Source organism: Saimiri boliviensis, chromosome 2 (genome assembly GCF_048565385.1).
Source record: "Saimiri boliviensis isolate mSaiBol1 chromosome 2, mSaiBol1.pri, whole genome shotgun sequence".
Lineage (NCBI taxonomy): Eukaryota > Metazoa > Chordata > Mammalia > Primates > Cebidae > Saimiri > Saimiri boliviensis.
In genome coordinates this window covers 96,574,308-96,599,792 of record NC_133450.1, presented here as the reverse complement: position 1 = coordinate 96,599,792, position 25,485 = coordinate 96,574,308, and the positions used below count along the sequence as shown (strand labels likewise).

Here is a 25,485-nt window from a genome sequence, read left to right as displayed (position 1 = left end):
TAGTTTGAAAGACTTAAAACATTCACTTACTTTTATCATATACGAATCCGATAATTCTCCTTTTATTCAATATTAAACTTTAAAATTTGTACCACATTATCAAAGTATTACTTTTACTCACAGTCATATTATACATAGACTTAACGTAATTTTTAAAAATTTGTTTACTTAAAACAATGTAATTCTCCTTTACAAAAGCAACTTTATATAAAATGTTTGGCTTAAGACTGTCATTGCTATTATGCCTTTGAATAAAATTCCACTCTTTGGCCTCCATTGTCCAGAAACAGGCACATTTCAGCTTGTTTTCTTTAATGAATATTTTGTAACAAGTTCCTGAAGTTTTCTAATTCTTTCACACTTGTAGAAATTCTGTAACCAAAAATATTTCACTCAGAAACCATCTTAGGTAAATTTTCTCTGTAAAAGTTATTCACTTTGCATTTCAAAACAGAACATTTTTAATTTATTTCAATAAATTTAAGGTGCATAAATGATTTAATGTATTGTAATATATTTTAGTTCTTAATTTGACATGGTAAAACTATTATTGTCCAGAAACTAGTTATTTTTAAATGATTTAAATATGTAAGTATGCCAGGTACAAAGATTCACTCCTGCAATCCCAGTACTTTCTAAGGCCAAGATGGGAGAACTGCTTGAGGTCTGGAATTTGAGGCCAGCCTGGCCAACATAGGGAGACCCAGTTTCTACCAAAAAATTTAAAAATTAGCCAGGCATGGCTGTGTGCACCTGCAGTCCCAGCTACTTGGGAGCCCGAGGTAGGAGAACTGCTTGAGTCCAGGAGTTCAAGGTTTCAGTGAGCTATGACCATGCCACTGCACTCCAGCCTGGGCAACGCAGCCAGATCCTATCTCTAAAAAAAAAAATCCTTTCAAATAAACAAAATAGCCAGGTGCAGTAGCTCATGCCTGTAATCCCAGCACTTTGGGAGGCCAAGGCAGGTAGAGCACTTACTTGATTGAGTCCAGCAATTTGAGACCAGCAAGGGCATTGTGGCAAAACCCTATCTCTACAAAAAAAAAAAAAAATTAGCCAGGCATGGTGGTGTGTGCCTGTATCCCAGCTACTCAGGAGACTAAGGTGGGAGAATCTACTGAGCCTGGAGGCCGAGGTTGCAGTGAGCTGATCACGTCAGTCAGTCAGTCAGTCAGTCAATCAATCAGTCAATACATACATACATAAGTATGAGATATATAGGTATTAAAACACTTATGTATTTTAAGTATTCATAAGTATATTCACTTAGTATTAAAGTATATGAGTATTTGGTATAAAATATGTAAGTATGCAAATGTTATATTTAGCTATAAGTATTCACAAATATATTAATATTCTTACTATGAAAGTACGTAAGTATAAAGTATATAAACACAGAAATATAACTATATTTTTAAATGCCTAAGTATATGAATACTTAAAATACACAATATTTAGTAAATTTAGAAAGCTATTGGCTTATAAAGAATAAAAATATTAAATGTGTCACCACATTGCTTTCACTCATTTTTGTAAATTTTGTTCCTTATTTTAAGTGTACTTAGCTCTGCTCTCTATCATGAAAAGACAGTAATCAATGAAATATTAACTAGTAAGCCCTTGGATGCTAGAGACACAATTTTCAAAGTCAATTATTTCAAGCCCAAAATTGTAGTTTTTCTTTAAATGAGGAAATGTAGTCCTTTAAAAATGTTAATTTTTATAAATCTCAGCATTTTTTGCATGATAGAGCATAAGGAAATGCATCTATACTTAAATATTTTAATGTAAATTCCTAATTTCATGCTTTTCTTTAATCATTTTTATGGGAAATAATTATTTTTACAAGAGTTATTAACCTTTTTATATAATGGTGAATTAACAGAGTTTACATGTACACCTATATTAAATGATTTTTCTAGCACCATCACAAAAATAATTGGATAGCAAAAAAAAAAAAATCTGCTTTTAAACAATTTTTTAACGTACAAATTCCATAAGATGAATACTGAAATACAGCATGCTCTACCACACCTGGCTAACTTTTGTATTTTTAGTAGAGTTGGCCAGGCTGGTCTCGAACTCTTGGCCTCAAGTGATACACCTGCTCCCAAAGTGCTAGGATTACAGGCATGAGCCACCATGCCCAGCCCTAATTATGATCATAAAAGTCAACAGATGAAAATAAAGAACATCATGTACTAATTGTATATATCTACATACTTAGTTCATAATATCCTGTAATTCTGTAATGAAATGGTTTCTTTAGAAAGAATATTCCTGGCTGGGCACGGTGGCTCATGCCTGTAATCCAGCACTTTGGGAGGTCGTGGCCGGCAGATCACCTGAGGTCAGGAGTTCAAGACCAGCCTGGCCAACATGGTGAAACCGTATCTCTACTAAAAATAAAAAATAAAAAAATTAGCCAGTCATGGTGTCATGCACCTGTAATCCCAGCTACCTGGGAGTCTTAGGTGGGAAAACTGCTTGAACACTGAAGGTAGAGGTTGCAGTAAGCTGAGATCACGCCACTGCACTGCAGCCTGGGCTACAGAGCAAGACTCTGTCTCAAAAATAAATTAATTAATTAATTAATTAAAATAAAGTGAAAAAGATATTCCTTACCCAAGTTTTTTCTGAGAGCCTATATGTTGCTTTAGACTTACTTGGCTAGCAGAAGCAATTTCAGAACATTCAAACTAACCTTCCAAATGCATTGAATAATGATACTATTTCTTGTCTGGTTAGATGGAATTCATAACTGGGTCCACTTTCTGGCATATTTGCTATCAATTTCTCGGAAAACAAGATCTTTAGAGCAGTGCCCAAACCCTGAGTCTATAACAGAAATAAGAAAAAAAGAAAAATTAGAAAATTATTCATGCAAAGCATAAATGAGAAATAGGAATGGCCAGATTTGCTTACCTGAAGCTTTCCCCACAGACGACATTTAAAACAACCAACACAATCCATGATTCTTGAAATATTTCTAAAATGCAGTCGAAAGTCCTCCTGAAAACAATGTAACAAAATTTTATTAAGATGTAATATACAGTCAGTTAATATTTTCTGAGTGCCTTCTATGTGCCTAACACTGTACAAGGTACTATGGGGTACCAAAAAGGAGAACATTCATTGATTCTACAAACCAGCATCATTACATATACAATCTCATTTAATCTTCACAAATCAAAAAAGTAGATATTATTATAATCAGCACCTAATGAATGTTAAAAAAAATACGATTCAGAGTTTTTAGGTAACTTGCCTAAATTCCCACATCTAGTAAACAAAAAACTTAGAACCCAGCCCCGCCTGACTCCAAAGCTAAACTATATGCAAAAATATGTAAAATAACTTTGTCAAGGTGTCCATTGTAGGTGATTAACTATATGTCAACAGGTGGAGAAAGGAGGGTGAGGCAGGGTTAGAGGGCATCATTTACCAGAAGGAATGGAGGAAGGGAATGAGGAAAGAAGGCAGAAATGGAAAGAAAAAAAAAATCCTTTGGTTTCTTAATAGTTCAACTATAGCCCTTCTTTCTGGTATGAATAAGGCAAAACAACCATATCTTCTTTTGTTAATATTAGTATTACTATTAACATGCAAAAATATACAAAATATAGTGAATGCCATGTGTCCATTACCAAGTTTTAGGAAAAAATGTCAAAAGTACCATTGAAGGCCCTCAAGTTATCTCTCAAGTACCATATCCCACCTTCTACCACTATACTAAATTTGGCATTTATTGTTCCCTTTTTGTTTTTATGCTTTTAATACATACGTATACATCCATGAACCTTAGAATACTGTATCATTTATAATAGGGTGACATGCATCCAGCTGATCTAAATGTGGTATATGTCCTTAAGGAATGTGTAAAAAAGAAGGGAAACCAAGAATACATCCTCCTTTTACTCCAGTGGATATTACCAATTGATCTTCCATGTGACTCCTGTCCTGGACAAAGAGGAGAATCCCATGCTTACATTATTCTTAGCAGGAAATTTGACATACATCTCAGATAGAAGATCCATTATACAAGTTAGCCTATAATTTAGGGAACACATAGTATTTTTCTTTTTTTCTTTTTTTCTTTTTTTTTTTTTTTCTTTTTGAGACGGAGTCTCGCTCTGTTGCCCAGGCTGGTTCAAGCAATTCTCTGCCTCAACCTCCCGAGTAGTTGGGATTACAGGCATCTGCCACCATGTCTGGCTAATTTTTGTATTTTTAGTAGAGACAGGTTTCACCATCTTGGCAAGGTCTAGTCTTGAACACTGACCTCGTGATCCACCCGCCTCAGCCTCCCAAATTGCTGGGATCACAGTCATGAGCCACTGTGCCTGGCCTGTATTTTTCTTTTTTTAAAGTGATAAACCACACAGTGGGCTCAACCAGATGAGGACAGGACCACAAATCTAAAATAGGAATAAATCAATGACTGGAAACCACTATTCAAAGCAAACCTCAATTTGCTCTGGAGACAGACTTTTCCAAGATGTTTTATTCAGCTTGTAACTTTCAAACAGCTGTAATATGTAAAAGACTTTTAATAGGATCCCAGATGTAATATCCTTATTAATTAAGACAAATCCCAAATTGTTCACTATTACTGAATCTTAATAATAATCTCTATCTTGGTTTCAGTACCTTGGTTCAGTAAGAGGTACTAAGTTTTTTATTTTTATGACCACATGACATCCAAGCAAGAGGTACTAATTTTAAACCTACTTAAAAAAAAACTAACCAATCATATTACTCTACAAAGATTCTGTGATTTGATTTTAGGTTTCCCTTAAACTACAACATTGACCAAAACTTATGGAAAAATCATACTTTTAACAATAGTAACAGAGTAATAAAGTTACTCTAAAAAACATGTTCCCATCCTATGAGCTGTTGACTTCTAGAAGACTTAAGAATTAGGATCACCGGGCGCGGTGGTTCAAGCCTGTAATCCCAGCACTTTGGGAGGCCGAGGCGGGTGTATCACGAGGTCAAGAGATCGAGACCATCCTGGTCAACATGGTGAAACCCCGTCTCTACTAAAAATACAAAAAAATCAGCTGGGCATGGTGGTGCATGCCTGTAATCCCAGCTACTCAGGAGGCTGAGGCAGGAGAATTGCCTGAACCCAGAAGGCGGAGGTTGCGTTAGGCCGAGATCGCGCCATTGCACTCCAGCCTGGGTAACAAGAGCGAAACTCCGTCTCAAAAAAAAAAAAGAATTAGGATCTACAAAATCCACATGGAGACAAGACTACATAAAGACAGAATAAACAGCTCCCATGTATGCACTACAAATTTCCAAATGGATAGAAATGTTATGATCAATAAAACACAACTTTTACTTTAAAAGTGTTACTAAATGCATGATGGGTTTTTGGCAATTATATTTTCAAAATCAATAGATACTAAAAATACTCTGTCATGAGAAGAGGCCTTGAAAGTTTCTGAGTATGAGACTCATACCTGTGAGAGTTGGAAGCCTCTGTTCTAAAACAGTGTGCTTGCTTTTGTAGACACTGTCTAATTTCAGTGTTTGATTCTATGTTAATTCAAATACTTGAATGTGACAGCTCTTGAGTCTTTGTATGACATGTACAGAGAACAGGCATGGCTGCTTACAATAGCCAAATTAATATTGTAAGATTAAAACCAAGCACATCAAAGAGCATGCATCTTCTCTTAAGTGAACCTAATATGCAAGGGCCAAATTAATAGGCTAGAAATTTACTAGATCAAATTAGTAAAAATTAGTAAGGATTTTATGGGAGAAAATCCTTGTGACTTCCACAAATAACAATCACGTACAATAACCTGAGTATATCCCCTAATTATCTCAGATTAGAAAAATTTATGGTCCTTAAAATAACCAGAACCTAAATCACTTCTAGATTTTCCTGGTTTAAACATACAGTTTTAGGTCATTACTTTAAATTACAGCCAGTCAACAGAATGAATGATCAAGCATGCTGTGATTTATATTCAGTGAAACCAACTGACCAATTCTCGCCCAAATTCTCACATACTTTATAAGTCTTCAAATGAGATCCTATTCTATTTGAATTGAATGCTGAATAATTCTCCTTCATGCAAGTCCCCTATTTTCTACCCATACATTGATAGGATATTAAGGAAACAAGATGAGATTTTAAAAATTGATTTATGACTGTTCAAATCCACATTTACCAGAAACTACTTTTTAAAAAAGTAAATCTCTGATATTAGCATGTTTTGTTTTTTACATCTTTCCTGTAAAAGAGTCAGAAAAATTCTGTTACATAAAGACTCTCCACCTCTTCATAGAACATTAAAGGTGAGTGTTTCTGAGTTCTGATCAAATTAAAACACTAAGAAATATTTCTAATCTGCAGGATTTTAAAAGAGCTGATGCCAGAACACTTTCCAATAAAGCAGCAAGTAAACTTAAAAAAAAAAAAAAAGAAACATACTGAAAATAGTAGGAAAAAAGAAGTCTTATTACAGCATCTTCCCCCTCACTTTCTAGTTCCTGGAAGCTGTTTAGGCAGATTATATAAGCAGTGAGGTATGTATTTGTAGCAAGCATGCTTCAAGTAGGAGGTATATGGGAAGTCAAGAATAACTATTATCTAACAGCAAAAAAACTGAGTGCAAAAAATCAGGTTCTTTCATTACAGAAAGAAAGAATAAAAAGCAGAGGAAGATTTTTGTAAATATTTTGATGAAATCAGGCTGGGTATGGTGGTGCCTCACACCTGTACTCCCAGCACTCTGGGAGGCTAAGACAGGAGGATCACTTGAGGCCAAGAGTTCAAAACCAGCCTGGGCAACATAGTCAGACCACCCCCCCAACTCAACAAAAAATTTTAAAAGTCAGCAGGGCATGGTGGTGCTAGCCAGTAGTTCTATCTACTTAGGAGGCTGAGGTGCAAAGATGGCTTGAACCCGGGAGTTACAGGCTGCAGTGAGCTATGATCGTGCCTCTGCACTTCAACTTTGGTGACAAAATAAGACCTATCTCCTAAAAAGATAAAAATACACATATATATGAAATATATATATGAAATCAGACATAGATATATATAGAAATCTCTCTACATATGTGTCTATATCTATCACAGCTAATATATTTATTAAGACTAATAATTTTTATTAATGTTAATTGTTAACATATCTTAAGAATATTCTCTATCTTGTGTTTCAGTACCTATTCAGTAAGAGGTACTTTTATTTATTTTTACTATTTTTATGACCAGATAACATCCAAGCAAGAGGTACTAATTTAAAACCTACGTTAAAAAAAAAATTACCCATTACTCTACAAAGATTCTGTGATATACATATATGATTTCGTGTGTGTGTGTGTGTATGTGTGTATTTATATGTAGTTCTGAGGGCCACCTGCCTTTACTTACCAGAGTAATATAATTTTACTTGACCCCCTCCGGAAATCCCTTGTGGGTGGAAGTTCTCTTTCCTTTTAATGACAAAATATCATGCTCTGCATAGTGTGTAATAAATCTTCCTGGTAATGTTTGATATTTCTAGTATTATGAGGCAAATGCATATTCAGAGACGGTCTTGCCTGAGGTTAGACCCTATATTAAGAGGCAAGGAAATGACAGACCCCATTCTGTGGGGTATCGAATCTGCTCTTTCCCCTACTGCACACTGGTATTCACAACTGTCATTAATTCCCAGTGAATAAGAAGAATGCCAGGGGGTGCAATGGCTCACACCTGTAATCCTAGCACTTTGGAAGGCTGAGGTGGGAGGACCACTTGAGCCCAGGTGTTCAAGACCAGCCTGAGTAACATAGCAAGACCTTGTCTCTACTTAAAAAAAAAAAAAAAAAAAAAAAAAATTAGCCAGGCATGGTGGTACATGCCTGTGGTCCCAGCTACTCAGAAAACTGAAGCGGGAGGATTGCTTGAGCACAGAATGTCAAGGTAGCAGTGAGCCATGATCGTATCACTGCACTCCAGCCTGGGTGACAGAGTGAGATCCCATCTCAATAACAATAAAAAATGATGAATGACAAAACATCACACTGTACCTTCTCCTACTAACAAGAATCTTTTAATTTAACCAGTATCATCTTCAGAATTTTCTTCAGCAAAAGATAGACTACTACGCTACTCATGCATTGGATCCATTCCTTTTATTACCTCTATTTATTACATGAGATCATCAGTGTGAAAGGCATCTATAAAGTGTAGCAATATACAGATAGCAGCTGTTACTTTGAATATAATGCAAAATAGACCTTAAGTGGCACCTTCCTTTCAACTTGATTTTTTTTGAGGAAAGATTATGACTCTGATTTTTCCTATAATTTCAAGATGTATATCAAGATTTACTGCTAGATATATTTATTTTTTAATTAACAAAAACTGCATATGTTTATGGATACAAATGTGATGTTTAATGTAAGTGTACAATGTGAAGTGATTAAATCACACTAATTAACAAATCCATCACCTCACATACTTAATCATTTTTTATATAGTGGAAACCTTTAAATCTACACTTTCAGCAATTTTGCAATACACAATGCATTATTACCATAGTTACCATTATATGCAGTAAGTCATTAAATCTTATTCTCCTTAACTGAAACTTTGTACTTGAGGACAAACATCCCCTTTTTCCCCATCCACCCTCCACTCCCAGCCTGCGGTAATCATCATTCTACTCTCTACTTCTTTTTTTGTTAATTAAAGACAGGGTTTCACACAATGTTGCCCAAGCTGGTCTTGAACTCCTGGGCTTAAGCAATCCTCCCACCTCTGCCTCCCAAAGTGCTGGGATTAGAGGCCTGAGCCACTGCACCTAGTCTACTCTCTACTTCTATGAGTATTATATATATGGGTTTATATTCATATCTGCATAAATGTTAATCAGTCTGTATCTAACAATTAAGTATAAAATAATTACCTTTAGTTTATGTGCTTCCTTTTTATCCCCAGCAAAAAATGAATTTTCATCAAAATGCAAAGGAAATGACCTGCATTTTAAAACAGAGAATATTCATTTTCATGTGTTATAAATACTAAAAGTCCTGCTAACACAACATTTTACTGATCGTGATAAATAAAGAGGAGAAAACATAGTAAAACCAACACTCCGATGTCCCACAACAAATTCTTATCCTCAAACCTCAAATCTAGATTCTAATTGTATAAGACAGAAATTTGACCCCAGGTCCAATTTGTTCAGATAAACATGAAAATAATAGAGGTATTAAATAATGAAAGAATGGCTCTTAAAACTAAAAATGTGTGCCTTTCAGTACCCAAGTCAAAATAAAAACAAAAGCAAAATTCAATTCGAAAAGACCTACAAGCAAAATTAACTTTTAATTATGTTCTAAATAGTTTTCTTTTCTCTAAATGAATATTTTAAAAATTGAGGCAGAGCACAGTGGCCTGTACATATAATCCCAGGACTTTGGGAGGCCAAGGTAGGTGGATCACTTGAGCCCAGGAGTTCAAGACAATCCTAGGCAACATGGCAAAACCCCATCTCTACAAAAAAAATTAGCCTGGCGTAGTGGTTTGCACATATAGTCCCAGCTACTTGGGCTGACATGAGAGGGCTGCTTGGGCCCAGGAGAACAAGGCTGCAGTGAGCTATGATCCTGCCACTGCACTCCAGCCTGGACATCTCAAAAAAAAAAAAAAAAAAACAAAACAAAACTTGTGCATTCCTTGTCACTCTTCTATTAATGTATAAATTCTAATATATAATTTACTTGATTTCATGAAGTATTTCCAGAAGTAACATTTTGTTTTCCTCATCCTGAATTTTATTTCCAGTAAAGAGCTGAAAATCTGGGCGCTCGAAGAATGGTAACACTTTGGATAAAGCCCTTAGTTCTATTAAGTAGAGAAAGTATAAGTTCTTAAGCCTTCTTGGACCTTCTCCTTCAGTCAAAATTCCATCAAATCGCTGTTGAAATTCCGTAATGTTGTGTCCCCATTTCTTTTCTAACCAGGTCTCTAAGAAGGAAGAAGAATTAAGTATTAAAAACTGAATTTGATAATTAAGTAATTTTTACTTTAATTATATTAGGTTATTCATGCCTATAGAAGTTAATTTCATTTTACATTTTAAATTATATAATAACCACCAAGAAAATTCTTTTGCACAATTTAGCCTTTAATAGTTTTATATTAATATTTTATTTTCTAGAACCCTTAAATCCTTAAAATGAATTCAATGTTTTACTGAGAAAGCAAGTCTTACTAATAATAAAAATAATTCTTAATTTTTGTGGGTACATAGTATCTATTTATGCCACATATGGCATATTTTGATACAGACATATAATTTATATATTAATCACATCAGGAAAAATGAAGTTTTCATCACCTCTAGCATTTATCTTTTGTATTACTAACCAATTCTACACTTTTAGTTATTTTAAGATGTACAATTAAGTTGCTATTGACTACAGGTTTGTTTTTATGAGTATAATAAAAATTATTTACAAGTATAAATAAAATCCTGAGTGTTAAAATTCTGAGTTCTGCTTTAAAATTAAAAAAAAAAAATGTTATGTATTTTTCTTTGAACATGTCATCTCTCTGCCTGCAAACATACAGAATTTTAGTTTTGACTTACAAACAGCTATGCACATACATTATTCTAAAAATAAAGCTCAGGTGCAAGAAAATTATAGAGTAAATGTGTTTGTGTGAGTATCAGTTTATACCTATTTTCAGAAGAATAGAGCAATATTGGAACAAAGGAAATATTTTAATAAGGTGACTAATTTACTAGAAAACTGAAAACCTCAAAAATGCTAAAAGCAAATCTATACTCTGCTTTTGACTGCATTCATTACTGTAAAATCTTCTGCCTTATGATTCAGAATCTCTCCATGAAAATTTTCTGTTTTTCCTTGCTTGGTACTCATGCTAGACCTATAATTTTCTTGTCTCATAATTTTTTTCTTTCATAGTTTATGAGGTATTCATTATCTGAGCTGGTCATGACTAATAAGAATGACTTTTATAAAATTTACTAGTGCACACAAAACAATTTTTAGACATATTTCCAAAATTGTGTATTATACTTTATTTAATTAAGACATTCCATTTGTTCTTTTAATTCGAGAATTTTATATAAGCCTTTTTTTTTCTTTTACTTATTTTGTTCTCATTATAATTGACATAAGTAAATTTATATATTTATTGAGCCAATTTGTTCAGGTAAGAACTAGGAATGCCTCATAAGTCATGAGGATGTTTTTTATATATAAATGTGGCAAACAAACATGACACTGCTTACTGTGTAACAGATGCTCCATAATAAGCCATAAATATTCCTGCTAGAGTTAGTTTGTAAGTTCAAGTCAGAGATGGAAAATATCAATAGTGAAGAAGTAAGATTAATTCTTCATGTGGAGATAACATTTTTCCATGCTGCACAGCTAAATCTTGCTGAATTTAAAGAGAAATTCTGTTTCCTTTATTTCCTAATTATCCTTAGTTTTTGTTTGTCTTATTACGTGTCTTCTGTGTATTCATCACAACCCTTCTCCTTCTTTTTCTATGTGATGGCTACAGTTTTCTCATTGGTGTTTTCATGCCATGTCATTTTACATGGTACTTTGTAGGTTTCGATGAGAAAGCTGGTATTTCTAATGCACTCAAAATTTGATTTTAATTAGAGACTTTACTTATCAATTTAACTTTCAGATCAGTTAATTAAGAAAAAGGCATACACTTTCCACAGGTAAGAGAGTTAAATAACTTAGCATTGTTTTTCTGTTTGTAAAAGAAAAAAATTTATTAAATTCTTACACAAAGTGTGACACATATAAAATTGGCTAGAAAATACATCTCAGAAATTAAATTATTAGGAGAGTTAATGGAAAGTTAAGAATTTTAAATTTAATGTTCCATGATACACTTACAGCACAACATATGTTTCCATGCGGCATCTTTTAAGTGAAAAATGTTAAAGGTTGCAAAATAATAAAATGATCTCTGTCGAAGTGAAATTTGGAATAACATTTTTTTTGCATATTGATAATACAACTCAGAGGAATTTCTCACTCTTATTTTATGTGATTTTTTTTTAGTGGGTGAAGGTCAGCCTACAGTGTATATTCTTAGGCACCTAACTGTAGTCAACTTCTTGGTCATTTTCTCTGGAAAAATTTTGGAGATCATTGCAACTTTTAGATTAAACCATTTTCTGTTTGTTTGGTTTTTTTTGAGACGGAGTTTCGCTCTTGTTACCCAGGCTGGAGTGCGATGGCGCGATCTCGGCTCACCGCAACCTCCGCCTCCTGGGTTCAGGCAATTCTCCTGCCTCAGCCTCCTGAGTAGCTGGGATTACAGGCACACGCCACCATGCCCAGCTAATTTTTAGTATTTTTAGTAGAGACGAGGTTTCACCATGTTGACCAGGATGGTCTACATCTCTTGACCTCGTGATCCACCCGCCTCAGCCTCCCAAAGTGCTGGGATTACAGGCTTGAGCCACCATGCCCAGCCTTCTGGTTTTTTTTTTTTTTTTTGTAAACTTTTTTATTGTGTTCACAGAGTGGCCAGTCATAAGGCCATAAGCTACACCTGCCCTTTTATTGTCATTCATACCATTACCATCTGTAATAAATAAATCTATATTTATTTTGTAAAACATAATGTTTGGAAGTATAGATACATTGTCAAATACTTAATTCTAGGCAATTACCTTACATATAGTTAGTGTTGTGGCAAGAGCACGTGACATTGTCAGCATTTTTCAAAACTACAAATACATTATTTTGATCTACAGTCACTAAGCTGTATAAAAAAAATCTCCTGAACTTATTCTATTAATTATAATTGTGCATTTTTTGATCAACATCTTTTCAAACCCTCCTTTCTCGTAAATATCTTGGGGTCTGGTACTCACCACTTCACTCTATTTCAATAAGATTAAGTTTTTTAGAATGCCTTTGTAAGTGAAATCATGAAATAATCATCTTTGTGCCTGGCTCATTTCAAAAAATATACTGCCCTCCAGGTTAATTCATGTAATGGAAAAATAATAAAATTTCCTTTTTTAAAGATGAAAAAAGATAATAAAAATAAAACTTCTGAATATAAACATATTCATAAAACTGGAATACACAATTTGAAATGACAATCTAAAATTACTAATGAGTTTAGGCCAGGCACGGTGGCTCACGCCTATAATCCCAGCACTTTGGTAGTCCGAGGCCAAACCTCATCTCTACAAAAAATACAAAAAAAAAAAAAAAATTAGCTGGGCATGGTGGCATGCTTCTGTAGTCATAAGGTAGGAGGTAGGACTTGGCTCAGGAGGTGGGACTCAGAACACTGGACCAAATTGAAAACTAGCTAAAACAGGGAGGGGGCGGAAGCAGCTTTCCATAAAGCACACCCACCAGTGTGCCATGTCAGTTTCTCATTCCCATGGCAACATGCATTAGTTACCACCCCTTTCCATAGCAATGACCCAGAAGTTTCTACCCTTTTTCTAGAAATTTCTCCATAATCTGCCTCATAATTTGCATATAATAAAGAGGAGACTATAAATATGACTGCAGAACTGCCTATGAGCTGCTGCTCTGGGCAAACTGCCTATAGGGCAGCTCTGCTCCATGAGGGGCAGTACCTCTGCTGCTGCTGTACCCTGCCGCCACCAGCTGGCCTTCAAACATTTTCCTGGGCAAAGCCAAGAACCTCCCAAGCTAAGTCTGGCCACTGCATGCTAGACTGGGCAATAGACCCTGTCTCAATCAACCAAGCAATCAATCAATCAATAAAATGGAAGTTTCTATATTTTGTTTCCCAAGATTTGTAATATTTTAATTCCAGAAGAAATATGGTACTGATGAAAATCAACCAGTCTCGGCCGGGCGCAGTGGCTCAAGCCTGTAATCCCAGCACTTTGAGAGGCCGAGACGGGTGGATCACAAAGTCAAGAGATCAAGACCATCCTGGTCAACATGGTGAAACCCCGTCTCTACTAAAAAATCCAAAAAAATTAGCTGGGCATGGTGGCGCATGCCTGTAATCCCAGCTACTCAGGAGGCTGAGGCAGGAGAATTGCCTGAACTTGGGAGGTGGAGGTTGCAGTGAGCCGAGATCGCGCCATTGCACTCCAGCCTGGGTAACAAGCGAAACTCCATCTCAAAAAAAAAAAAAAAAAAAAGAAAATCAACCAGTCTTATTTTAAATAGTATTAAAGCATAAACAGCAGCAGGAAAGGCTTTTACCCATTTAAACACCAGGCCTGATACTGACACACAAATGAAAAGGTTTTGATACAATACTGCTTATCCAACAGCAGACTGTGCTGTTAGGAGCTATTTAAATTTCCACAAGAAAACAAAAGAATATTTCCAAAGTGATATGTACAATTCTGAGCAACTTCTTAAAAGAAAGTGAAGAAAGCTAAGAATATATTTAACTGTTCAACTGTATCTACAGTTCCCACCTTTCTGATTAGTACCATTTAAGAGTGAATTTTTACTGCCTAATATTCAATCAGGTCAATCTTTTCCCATTCGGGCCAATGCCAGGAAAATTTTAAGAATATCTACAATTAAGAGTGGTAAAGTGAATCAAAGCAAATGTCACATACCTTGTAAAAGATACCTTGCACTCAAATGCACATTAATGCTTGCATGTAGGCCAGATATAAGTCTGTAGAATGCTCTTTTTTCTACACAGAGGCCTAAGAAAAAGCAGAGACTTAGAAATAAAATTTCATATGTGAATCTTGTAGACATAAACTTAATCTCATGAGAAAAAAAATCATCATTGAAATGTATTTTAAAGTTTCTTATTACCTTCTAGCCAACTGTAAAAAGTGTTCTCTGAAATCAAAAGAAAAATAACTCGTAAGACTGGAAAAATGCCAAAATACAAGTTTTTCAAAAGTTTTAAACCATTATAGCAAATTTGTGGCAAACAGCAATTTAAAGATTGTTTAACCTAACAGTCCAAGTATTAAATGCAATTTCTCAAAAGGAAGAAGAAAAGTTTGTGGTATGGATTCAGTTAAGTACCAGTCTGCTACTTGGTCTTTAAAAAGCTTTAGCATTGCCTTAGGTAGACCCAGTCTCATAACTTCCTGGTTAAAGTGTTTTACATGAGGTCAAAATACAGAATTTAAATAGTAAATCAATCAAGAATGGAAAAATATGGCTGGGCACGGTGGCTCACGCCTGTAATCCCAGCACTTTGGGAGGCTGAGGTGGGTGGATCACGAGGTCAGGAGATAAAGACTATCCTAGGGCCGGGCGCGGTGGCTCAAGCCTGTAATCCCAGCACTTTGGGAGGCCGAGGTGGGTGGATCACGAGATCGAGAGATCGAGACCAACCTGGTCAACATGGTGAAACCCCGTCTCTACTAAAAATACAAAAAATTAGCTGGGCATGGTGGCGCATGCCTGTAATCCCAGCTACTCAGGAGGCTGAGGCAGGAGAATTGCCTGAACCCAGGAGGCGGAGGTTGCGGTGAGCCGAGATCGCGCCATTGCACTCCAGCCTGGGTAACAAGAGCGAAACTCCATCTCAAAAAAAAAAAAAAAAAAAAAAAAAAATACTATCCTAGCTAACATGGTGAAATCGTGTCGCTACTAAAATTACAAAAAAAATTAGCTGGGCATGGTGGCACATGCCTGTAGTCCCAGCTACTCGGGAGGCTGATGCAGGAGAATGGCTTGAATCCAGGAGGCAGAGGTTGCAGTGAGAGAGATCAGGCCACTGCACTCCAGCCTGGAGACAGAGCGAAACTTCGTCTCAAAAAAAAAAAAAAAAAAAAAAAAAAAGGGAAAATACTTAGCCTTGATAACAACTGATGCTATGAAAATTAAGGATTCATTACATGCTTTTTAAATTGGAAAAAAATTAAAAGAAGATAGTATCAGAGGGGTACTATACGTATTAGCTAATATTACATGCCATTCACTATTTCAAAATAGCAATTTAGAGAAATGTTACAAAAACCAATTATCACTTATATTCTTATGACCTAATAAGATCATTGTCGATATATTTAATGCCTGGTAATTCTACAAATATGATAATGGTGAAATTAACATGAAAGAATGCTAACTAACTGATTTACATGGTCAAATAACATCCAACTATGGGAATAAGAATGCAGAACATAGCCAATACATTAAAATGTCTACTTGAAATATTATAGAAAAGGCATAAAAATTATTATAACTCTGTAAAGATTCATGTATGCATTTGCTACAGAGATGATAAACACTGTACAGTGTTTTTTGCTAAAGTTGGTTACAGTTATGTTAAAAATGAACCAAACGAGCATAAAAGTAATGGAAGGAATGGCAGAGGGAATAAGCAATAAATTGTACTACATAAAAACTGAAAACATCTATTTGTCAGAATACTTCATAAGCAAAAGCAAAATACAAACCACAAACAGGGTAAAATGTGTGTTGTAAATATAACAAAGGGATAAGATCCTAAATATATAAAAAGCTCATAAACTAAATAAAAATGCTAAAATGCCCACTTGAAAAGAGGCAAATAATATGAATTTCCAAATTCACAAAGGAAAAACTACAAATGATAACAGACAAAAATTGTTGGGCAGGTGCAGTGGTACACACCTGTGATCTCAGCACTTTGGGAGCCAAGGCGGGCGGATCACAGGTCAAGAGATCAAGACCATCTTGGCCAATGTGGTGACACCTCGTCTCTACTAAAAATACAAAACTTAACCAGGCATGGTGGTGCATGCCTGTAGCCCAAGCTACTCAGGAGGCTGAGGCAGGAGAATTGCTTGAACCCACGAGGCAGAGGTTGCAGTGAACCAAAATCGTGCCACTGCACTCCAGCCTGGGTGACAGAGTGAGACTCCATATAAAACAAAAAAAAATTGGGCTTATGGGCAATAAAAACAAAAGATACATGACTATTACCTACCTAATAAGACAAAAATATGATAATCTTTAATGCTGACAAGTATTGGACAAAACTATTTATATATGTAAAACATAAATATCAAAATGTTAGCAGAGAAGCATATCTGGTAGTAATGAAGGGTATGCTTCCTGGAGTCAAACTGCTCGATTTAAATCTTAACTCTCTGCTATTTACAAATCATATGATTTTAGTCAAGATGCTGAACCTCTCTTCATCCAAAAAATAGAGACAGGAATAATACTTCCTAGAATTGTTGAAAAAAATTAAATGAAATCCTATTTGTAAATTGCTTAGAAGAGTGGCAAGGAGTTATTACCTGGGGATGGTGGGATTACAAGGGATTTATTTCCTTACGAAAATCTTCAGGGTTCTTTTTTTCAAGTTTTTGATCATGAATTAGGGAGTTGGGGATAATACCGGACCTAGGCTTCCAGTGAAATTTTCAGTTCAGAGAGAGAGAGAGAGAGAGAGTGTGTGTGTGTGTCTGTGTGTGTGTGTGTTTTAGAGTCTCGCTCTGTTACCCAGGTGTGGCGGGCTGGGGGCTTTTTTTTTTTTTTTTTTTTTAAACAGAGTCTCGCTCTGTTACCCAGGCTGGAGGGCAGTGGCTCCATCTCGGCTCACTGTAACTTCCACCTCCCAACCTCAAGTGATCCTCCTGCCTCAGCCTCCTGCATAGCTGCAATCACAGGCATGTGCCACCCCACTCAGCTAATTTTTGTATTTTTAGTAGAGACAGAGTTTCACCATGTTGGCCAGGCTTTTCTGAAACTCCTGGCCTGAAGTGATCAACCTGCCTTAGCCTCCCAAAGTACTGAGATTATAGGCGTGTGCCACTGTGCCCTGCCAGGAATCAGTTCAATATTATAATCCTGAAGTACCTATTCTCAAGTTGACCTGACTGTGGTCTAAACAATCACTTAATATGATAGCTGTCGGGAATAACCCTTTGGTATTTGGCCGAAATCAATACTTATAAATAAGACAGTTTCTTTAAGGATGGCTCCCACAAGTTAATGATCTTTTTTCTGATAATAAGAGGTCTTCAAATAGAATTGAAAAATCATAGTAGCCTCCTCTAATGTGGCTAGAATATAGCATAGAACTAGGTTGATGCCCAAGGTAGAAGAAGGTTACTCAAAACTGAAAATTACAGAATCACATATACCAGTAGCAAATATGAGACATCTTTGGAAAAATAATCTCACTACTAAACAATTTCTCTTCCAAACAGGTCTGAGTCAGCATTTTATTTAGCTGCTACAGTTACTATAATATAAAGTATGATAATAAAACAGCAATGTTATCAGACTTTAGTATTCTGTTATTTAGACACAATCCAAAAGCAATTCATAAGAATTCTGTTAGGAAAATAGAGGATTTTGAGGGAAAGAAAAGTGATACTTCACATTTTAGCAATTTCACCTAGATAGACTAAAGCTAAGGGTTAAGTCTTTTCATATTGTTGAGCATATGGTCTTAAGAATAACAAAAGTCATTTTTATTTCACCCTTAAAGAAAAAAACAAAGTCAACCTAAAGTATGTTGAAATTTTTAGCATTAGTTAGACCTGGCAATGACACCTACATTCACCAGTCAGCATCAACCTTAGAAGCCAGCTCTGGAATCAATGCCCAGAACCTTCGAAACCCAGCAGATCCTAGAGTTCAACCAGTAAAAGACAGAGGATGTTTCCCTAGCCTGAGGCAATAGGGGAGGTGGGGAGTGGAAATACTTCCACCTTCAGGATGTAAAACGTGCAAATGAATGATCAGAGGCTGAGGCATGCTGTTTCTAACACCTGAAGCCAGACACAAAAAGTCACCTTCCCTTATCCTGTGCTAGTACCTCCAGACTTTCAGATAAATAAGTAAAAATTAAGTTCTGATTTTTAGAGGTGGGAAGTTTGCCATAATAAACATCTGAATCTATAAACAAATTCATATATGTAATATATAATAAAGAAATTGTACTTACCTTCACTTTTCCCTGAAAAGCAAAACAAAATGCTTATTAAAATAAACTTCCAGTATCCCTTTTATAATGCTACATTTTCATAAAAATAAAACTTTAATAATGGTTAGTTTTAGTCCAACAGTTCATTCACACAAGTAAAATCTGAAAGTGAGACATTCGTGACTGCAACTTTATCTGGTGGTGATATGAATTATGCCTGATTTGACTAAATGGCGTTACCTCCATGAGTGTGCATTAGGAGGTTCGGCTCACCTAAGATTTAATATAGCCTGACAGGAGAGAAAAAAGTAATCCATCACCTGAGAGTACTCTTCAATATCTGAAGGACCTATGTTTATTTCACTGGCAGAGAGTTTTTCTACATTTATTTATCCTAAAACTATAATATAGTCTCCATTAAAGATTTTTATTATTGCTTTGAAACATCCAGCCTGGCCTTATAATATTTAACCTCAGTTGGGACTATTTTCACAGGCTATTTATAAGATTCAACTTATACATAATACAGTACTTTGTATGCAGCTGCTTATTTACTACTGAAAATTTGTCTTCAAAAATTTTGCCCAGTTTTTTAATGCAATCAGTTTATTAAAGAAATATATAATCATTGCAAATATACATTTTTTTAAAAGATGACAAAAAATTATTCATAATTACCCAGCCCAAAGATAAATACTATTTACATTTTAGTGAATATCTTTTTTGTTTATAGATATATTAGTCATGTTTTTATAAAAATTTATTACACATATTATTTTGATACCTGCTTTTCTTCACTGTGTTATTGGTCACTTTTCATTTAAATGAATAAAAATTTACAGCCACATTTATAAATGGCTATTTACTACTATGTCACTATACCATAAGTTATTTAACCAGTTCCCTAACAATAAACATTTAAATTGTTCCTATGTATCTTTATGGTAAGTGATGCGGTTAATTACTTTATCAAATCATAATGTGAGTTCATAATGATCTCCTCTTTTCTATTAATTTGCATTTCATCTGATATTAAATCAATGGCTTCCACCAAGTCACCACATGTGACTGTATAAACCCAAAAGCCTTATTTAAAGATTTTTCATTTCCAATCTAAGAGAAACCTTCCAGAATTTAGGGCATGATGTAATCTCATCTCCTTCTAGGAGGAAATTTATATGTATTAACTATTTGAGATAAGCATCTTTTCAAATAAATTTTTAAAATGAGAACTAAGCACTTTTGCTAAAAGCACATTAAAGATTTTATCAATAAGCACATATTTGAAGAGAATAAGGATATATAATTTCTAAAGAAAACAGTCTGAAATCATACACTGAAATGGCTTACTCAGCAAACCATTCTTCATATTACTGACTGGGCAGGGTTTTTGTAAATTTTAATTTTACATCCCCTCTAGCATCTACACAGTGCCTAGCACACAGTGAATGGTTGATAATCATTTGCTGAAAGAACAACCGACTTCACTATTGTAGACAAGATCATTCAATGAGGAGAGCAATTTTCCATGATCATGTATCTAACAAACTACTCCATCTATGATGTGTCAGGCTCTATGCTGAGAGATAAAACAGATACATGCTACCCATATGTTCAGAGTACAGGGGTAAATCAATAGATATACAGATATATAAATAATAATAAAATAATGCTACACAGTGGAAAAGGCCGCAAGAGGAAAACAAAAGAATTAAAAATACAAACATTGCCAGGTGTGGTGGCTCACACCTGTTCCCAGCACTTTGGGAGGCTGAGGCCAGAGGATCACCTGGAGTCAGGAGTTCGAGACCAGCGCAGCCAATATGGTGAAACACTGTCTCTATTAAAAATACAAAAATTAGCCAGACATGGTGGCAACTGCCTGTAATTCCAGCTACTCAGGAGGCCGAGACAGAAGAACCACTTGAACCTGGGAGGCAGAGGTTGCAGTGAGCCCAGACTGCGCCACTGCACTCCAGCCTAGGCAACAAAGAGTGAAACTCCACCTACCCTCATCTTCTCCCCCCACAAAAAAAAACTACAAACACATGCATAAGATTACTTCATGAGGAAGAAGAAATTACTTCTGGGTATAAGGACTAGGGAAAGTTTTATGGAAAAAGCAGCATTTGAACCAGACCTTGAGTGAAAACAGAGTATTAAAAATGCTATTACAATTTAAAGACATGTAAAGTTGAAATCAAACTCCCAATATATGCAGGAATTTCAAGTTTTAGAAAAAATTTGTGAGTTTTGTATATTTATCTCTGAGATGAGTAAAAATTTTTTAAAACGGACACAGTGTATCTGCAAAAATATATGGAAGAATAAATATATATCCTAATCTTTATTTTTTGATAATCTAATACCATGAACTTCATCATAAAAATACTTCTTACTGAAGTACAAATATTTCAAGTGCCAATCTCTGCAAGGGTGAAGCATAACTTCTATGGAAGCAGGACTGTGGATTATATGACCTCAACTATTACTGCCATTTATCTTGCCCCCACCTCCTTCGAATCAAAGTTCCCTAGCTGATAAATAATATAACAATGCAAATAAGTAACTTACCTTGACCAGAAGCCAAAGGATTTAAAGGTCTTTTAATTGTCTGTGGCCTAGAAACAAAAAGAATTAAAATGTAAACACAAATACGTTACCAATCATGTTGTTTTTAAATGATACTATCTCAGAAAGTTGCTGAATATCCAAAATCAAATTGTTTTATTGAGATTAAAAAATATTTAGTTTCTCTAATTGCTTTAAGGGAAGGTGGCTATTTGTTTCAGTGATAATAATTCCTGATCTTTTTTTTTTTTTTTTTTTTTTGAGACGGAATTTCGCTCTTGTTACCCATGCTGGAGTGCAATGGCCCGATCTCGGCTCACCGCAACCTCCGCCTCCTAGGTTCAGGCAATTCTCCTGCCTCAGCCTCCTGAGTAGCTGGGATTACAGGCACGTGCCACCATGCCCAGCTAATTTTTTTGTATTTTTAGTAGAGACGGGGTTTCACCATGTTGACCAGGATGGTCTTGATCTCTTGACCTCGTGATCCACCCGCCTCGGCCTCCCAAAGTGCTGGGATTACAGGCTTGAGCCACCGCACCTGGCCTAATTCCTGATCTTTTCCCACAGTAGCAGCCAGCAGGTCATTTGCTAATCACTTCTTTAAACAAAAGAAGAGAGAGTATCAGCCAAGCTCTTCTAGAGTCACTACTATGTTTTTATATGTATTATATATACATATCTACATATATGTGCATGTATGGCACAAAGTGTATCCCAACTGAAAGACAAGCAAAAAATAATATAAGCATTAAAATTTAAAAAAAATTTTTTGCCGGGCGCGGTTGCTCAAGCCTGTAATCCCAGCACTTTGGGAGGCCAAGGCGGGTGGATCACGAGGTCGAGAGATCGAGACCATCCTGGTCAACATGGTGAAACCCCATCTCTACTAAAAATACAAAAAATTAGCTGGGCATGGTGGCGTGTGCCTGTAATCCCAGCTACTCAGGAGGCTGAGGCAGGAGAATTGCCTGAACCCAGGAGGCGGAGGTTGCGGTGAGCCGAGATCGCGCCATTGCACTCCAGCCTGGGTAACAAGAGCGAAACTCCGTCTCAAAAAAAAAAAAAAAAAAAAAAAAATTTTTTTTAATAGTACAGATTATTTTCCACTTATGTAATCTTTAGATACATCAATTTGCCCTGTGGCTAAGTTTGTTAAAATTTAAATAAAAGTTGTTTGTTCAGTAGGAAAAAGATAGAAATTTTCTGGAGAGTTAATATGTCACTAAAGTGCTTTTAAATCCCAAAATAAATATGCATCAGATTATTAGTAAACTATAGGGATTGTTTTAACATCCATTTAAAAAATTTGTACAACTGAAGACATTTTGAGAACAGAATATGTAAGCTATATTTTAAAATACACCATATGATTAACTTAGCCCCTTATACAGTGTTTATATTACAAATCATGAGAATCAGGATACTAATTTGTACGAAAATGACTATAAAAGTAATACAAATCAGGCCGGGCGCGGTGGCTCAAGCCTGTAATCCCAGCACTCTGGGAGGCTGAGGTGGGTGGATCACGAGGTCAAGAGATCAAGACCATCCTGGTGAAACCCCGTCTCTACTAAAAATACAAAAAAATTAGCTAGGCATGGTTGCGCATGCTGGTAATCCCAGCTGCTCAGGAGGATGAGGCAGGAGAACTGCCTGAACCCAGGAGGCGGAGGTTGCGGTGAGCCGAGATCGCGCCATTGCACTCCAGCCTGGGTAACAAGAGCGAAACTCCTTCTCAAAAAAAAAAAAAAAAAGTCATACAAATGTAACAAATGCTTCATGGTTTCTTAATTCACATTAAAAATAACAACAACAGGGCCAGGTGCAGTGGCTCACGCCTGTAATCCCAGCACTTTGGGAGGCCAAGGTGGGTGGATCACCTGAGGTCAGGAGTCAAGAATAGCATGGCCAACATGGTGAAACCCTGTCTCCACTAAAAATGCAAAAATGAGCCAGGCGTGATGGTGTGTTCCTGTAGTTCCAGGTACTGGGGAGGCGGAGATAGGAGAATCACTTGAACCTGGGAGGCAGAGGTTGCAGTGAGCAAAGATGAGTCACTGCACTCCAGCCTTAACGACAGAGACTCTATCCAAAAAAAAAAAATGAAAAACAACAACAAAAAAAAAACCTTTAAAGTAAATCATTAAGTCAGTAAATCAAACATTTCTAGTAATAAGATAAATAAATAAAATACATGGCAGAAATAAGTAATTAATAAAAACTCTCTACTTTCCAAATTGGAGAAACTCAAGTCAAAAAAAAAAAAAAAACAAACACACCACAGTATGACATTTTATTGGTGTAAGCATAATTACTGATCTCATATTTATGTTTGACTTATAAAAAGTGAAATATATAATATTATCCCCGTATTTGGGAACACTAAAAATTTTCCCAGAACTCTTTCCATCTCTAAGATAGCACAACATGCTCGCACATACATTCTTTCCAAAAACACGTAAGTGCACTGTTTAGCGCCTCAAGGCTTACATGTGAGTAACTTGAAGCATTTCTCAGACACCCAGTGACCAGTAACTGCCTCCAGCATAATGGTTACCCAGTACAAAGTGGGCTCTTCACTTACTAGTTGACACTGAACAAATCATTTAACCCCTCTATTTCTCTGTCTATGAAACAGTGATGACTGCACCACAGGGTATTGCAATGACTAAAGGAGAAAATGTATGTAACATGCTTACCACAATGCCTAGTATACAGTGAGCACTCAAAAATGGTACCTATTATAATTGTCCTCTGAAATCAATTTAACTGTAAAACAACCAAAGCCACAGAAAGGGGAGTACAGAGCACCAAAGAGAGAATTTAAGAGTTATAGATTCTTTTCTCTACACTGTCACTAACCATGTGATCTTGGAAAATGAAGCAAACCTCTCCAGCTTTAAGTTATCTCATCTATAAAATAAGATCCTGTAATCTACTCAAGGAACATTTGTCAAGTACCTACAATACTTCCATAAAAGTTTAATACTCCTCTAACTCTTTAAAAAAAAAAAAAAGGAAAAATTTGTGGAAACTCACATCTATATAATTCCCCAGAAGGAAACTGGATTAATGAATAGCCATGTTTCCTTGTAGAAATACATCTTTTAACCAAGTGAATTTGATATTTTTCTAAATGAAAATGACACATACTTAAAACAGTTTTCTTCATAGATGACATTCCATATTTTCCAAGCATCTGGTCCCTTGTAACCGGTGTAGCGCTCAGGATTAAGAAGCAAATCTACATATTCAGCATCAGGGGACTGAATGTCTGTAAAATAAAACGTCTTATTAAATCTTATCCTCAGTTACCTTAAAAAGCTAGTATACAAGACTGTATTCCATTGATTCTAAGGCACCACAAATATAACAATGTGTCAGGGATTTTAAAACAACTTTTCAGGACAAAGAAAGGAAGGAGGCCAGGTGCAGTGGCTCATGCCTGTAATCCCAGCACTTTGGGAGGCAAAGGGAGGTCAGGAGTTGGAAGGCAGCCTGGCCAACAAGGTGAAACACTGTCTCTACTAAAAATACAAAAATTAGCCAGGTGTGGTGGTGCATGCCTATAGTCCCAGCTATTTGGGAGGCTGCAACAGGAGAATCGCTTGAACCCAGAAGGTGGAGGCTGCAGTGAGCTGAGATCATGCCACTGTGCTCCAGCTTGGACAACAGAGCAAGACTCTGTCTAAAAAAAAAAGAAAAGAAAGGAAGGAAAAGAGAGAGAAACACACACAACCACATTAATTGTACACACTGGCTACAAAAACATTATGATGATTTTAGGAATTGTAAAAATAGAAATATGTGAATTTTAGAATCAAAGAAACATAGTAATTCAATTCTTACAAGCTATCCAGACAAAGAATACAACACACATTTCCCTCCACATTAACTACAGTAGTTCATCAATAACTACAGTAAATTAAGGAGTATTAGTATTGCACACTGCTTGTTACCAAATACTTTCTTCTTAGATGACTACCAGCAGGATCTGCTACCAACCTGGCATAAAGCAAAAGTTACAGTGCAGAATGATTCTGTGT

General features: G+C 35.8%; 1 protein-coding gene across 2 annotated transcripts in view; it reads right to left on the bottom strand.

Moving 5' to 3' along the window:
* Positions 1-30: 30 nt before the first annotated feature.
* Positions 31-25,485, bottom strand: part of ERO1A (endoplasmic reticulum oxidoreductase 1 alpha) — a 51,975-nt gene continuing 26,520 nt past the window's right edge. Inside the window, exons 7-16 of one of the 2 annotated variants that reach the window (XM_003930585.4) lie at positions 24,593-24,713; positions 21,443-21,489; positions 18,890-18,901; positions 14,803-14,829; positions 14,595-14,687; positions 9,739-9,985; positions 8,922-8,991; positions 2,926-3,012; positions 2,705-2,838; positions 31-372 (exon numbers count right to left, since the gene is read on the bottom strand). In XM_003930585.4, coding sequence (XP_003930634.2) covers positions 312-372; positions 2,705-2,838; positions 2,926-3,012; positions 8,922-8,991; positions 9,739-9,985; positions 14,595-14,687; positions 14,803-14,829; positions 18,890-18,901; positions 21,443-21,489; positions 24,593-24,713 — 899 coding nt within the window. In that variant the 3' untranslated portion in view covers positions 31-311. Of the gene's footprint in view, positions 373-748; positions 1,034-2,704; positions 2,839-2,925; positions 3,013-8,921; positions 8,992-9,738; positions 9,986-14,594; positions 14,688-14,802; positions 14,830-18,889; positions 18,902-21,442; positions 21,490-24,592; positions 24,714-25,485 lie in introns of those variants that run through there. The other variant, XM_074393929.1, reaches the window with a different exon arrangement.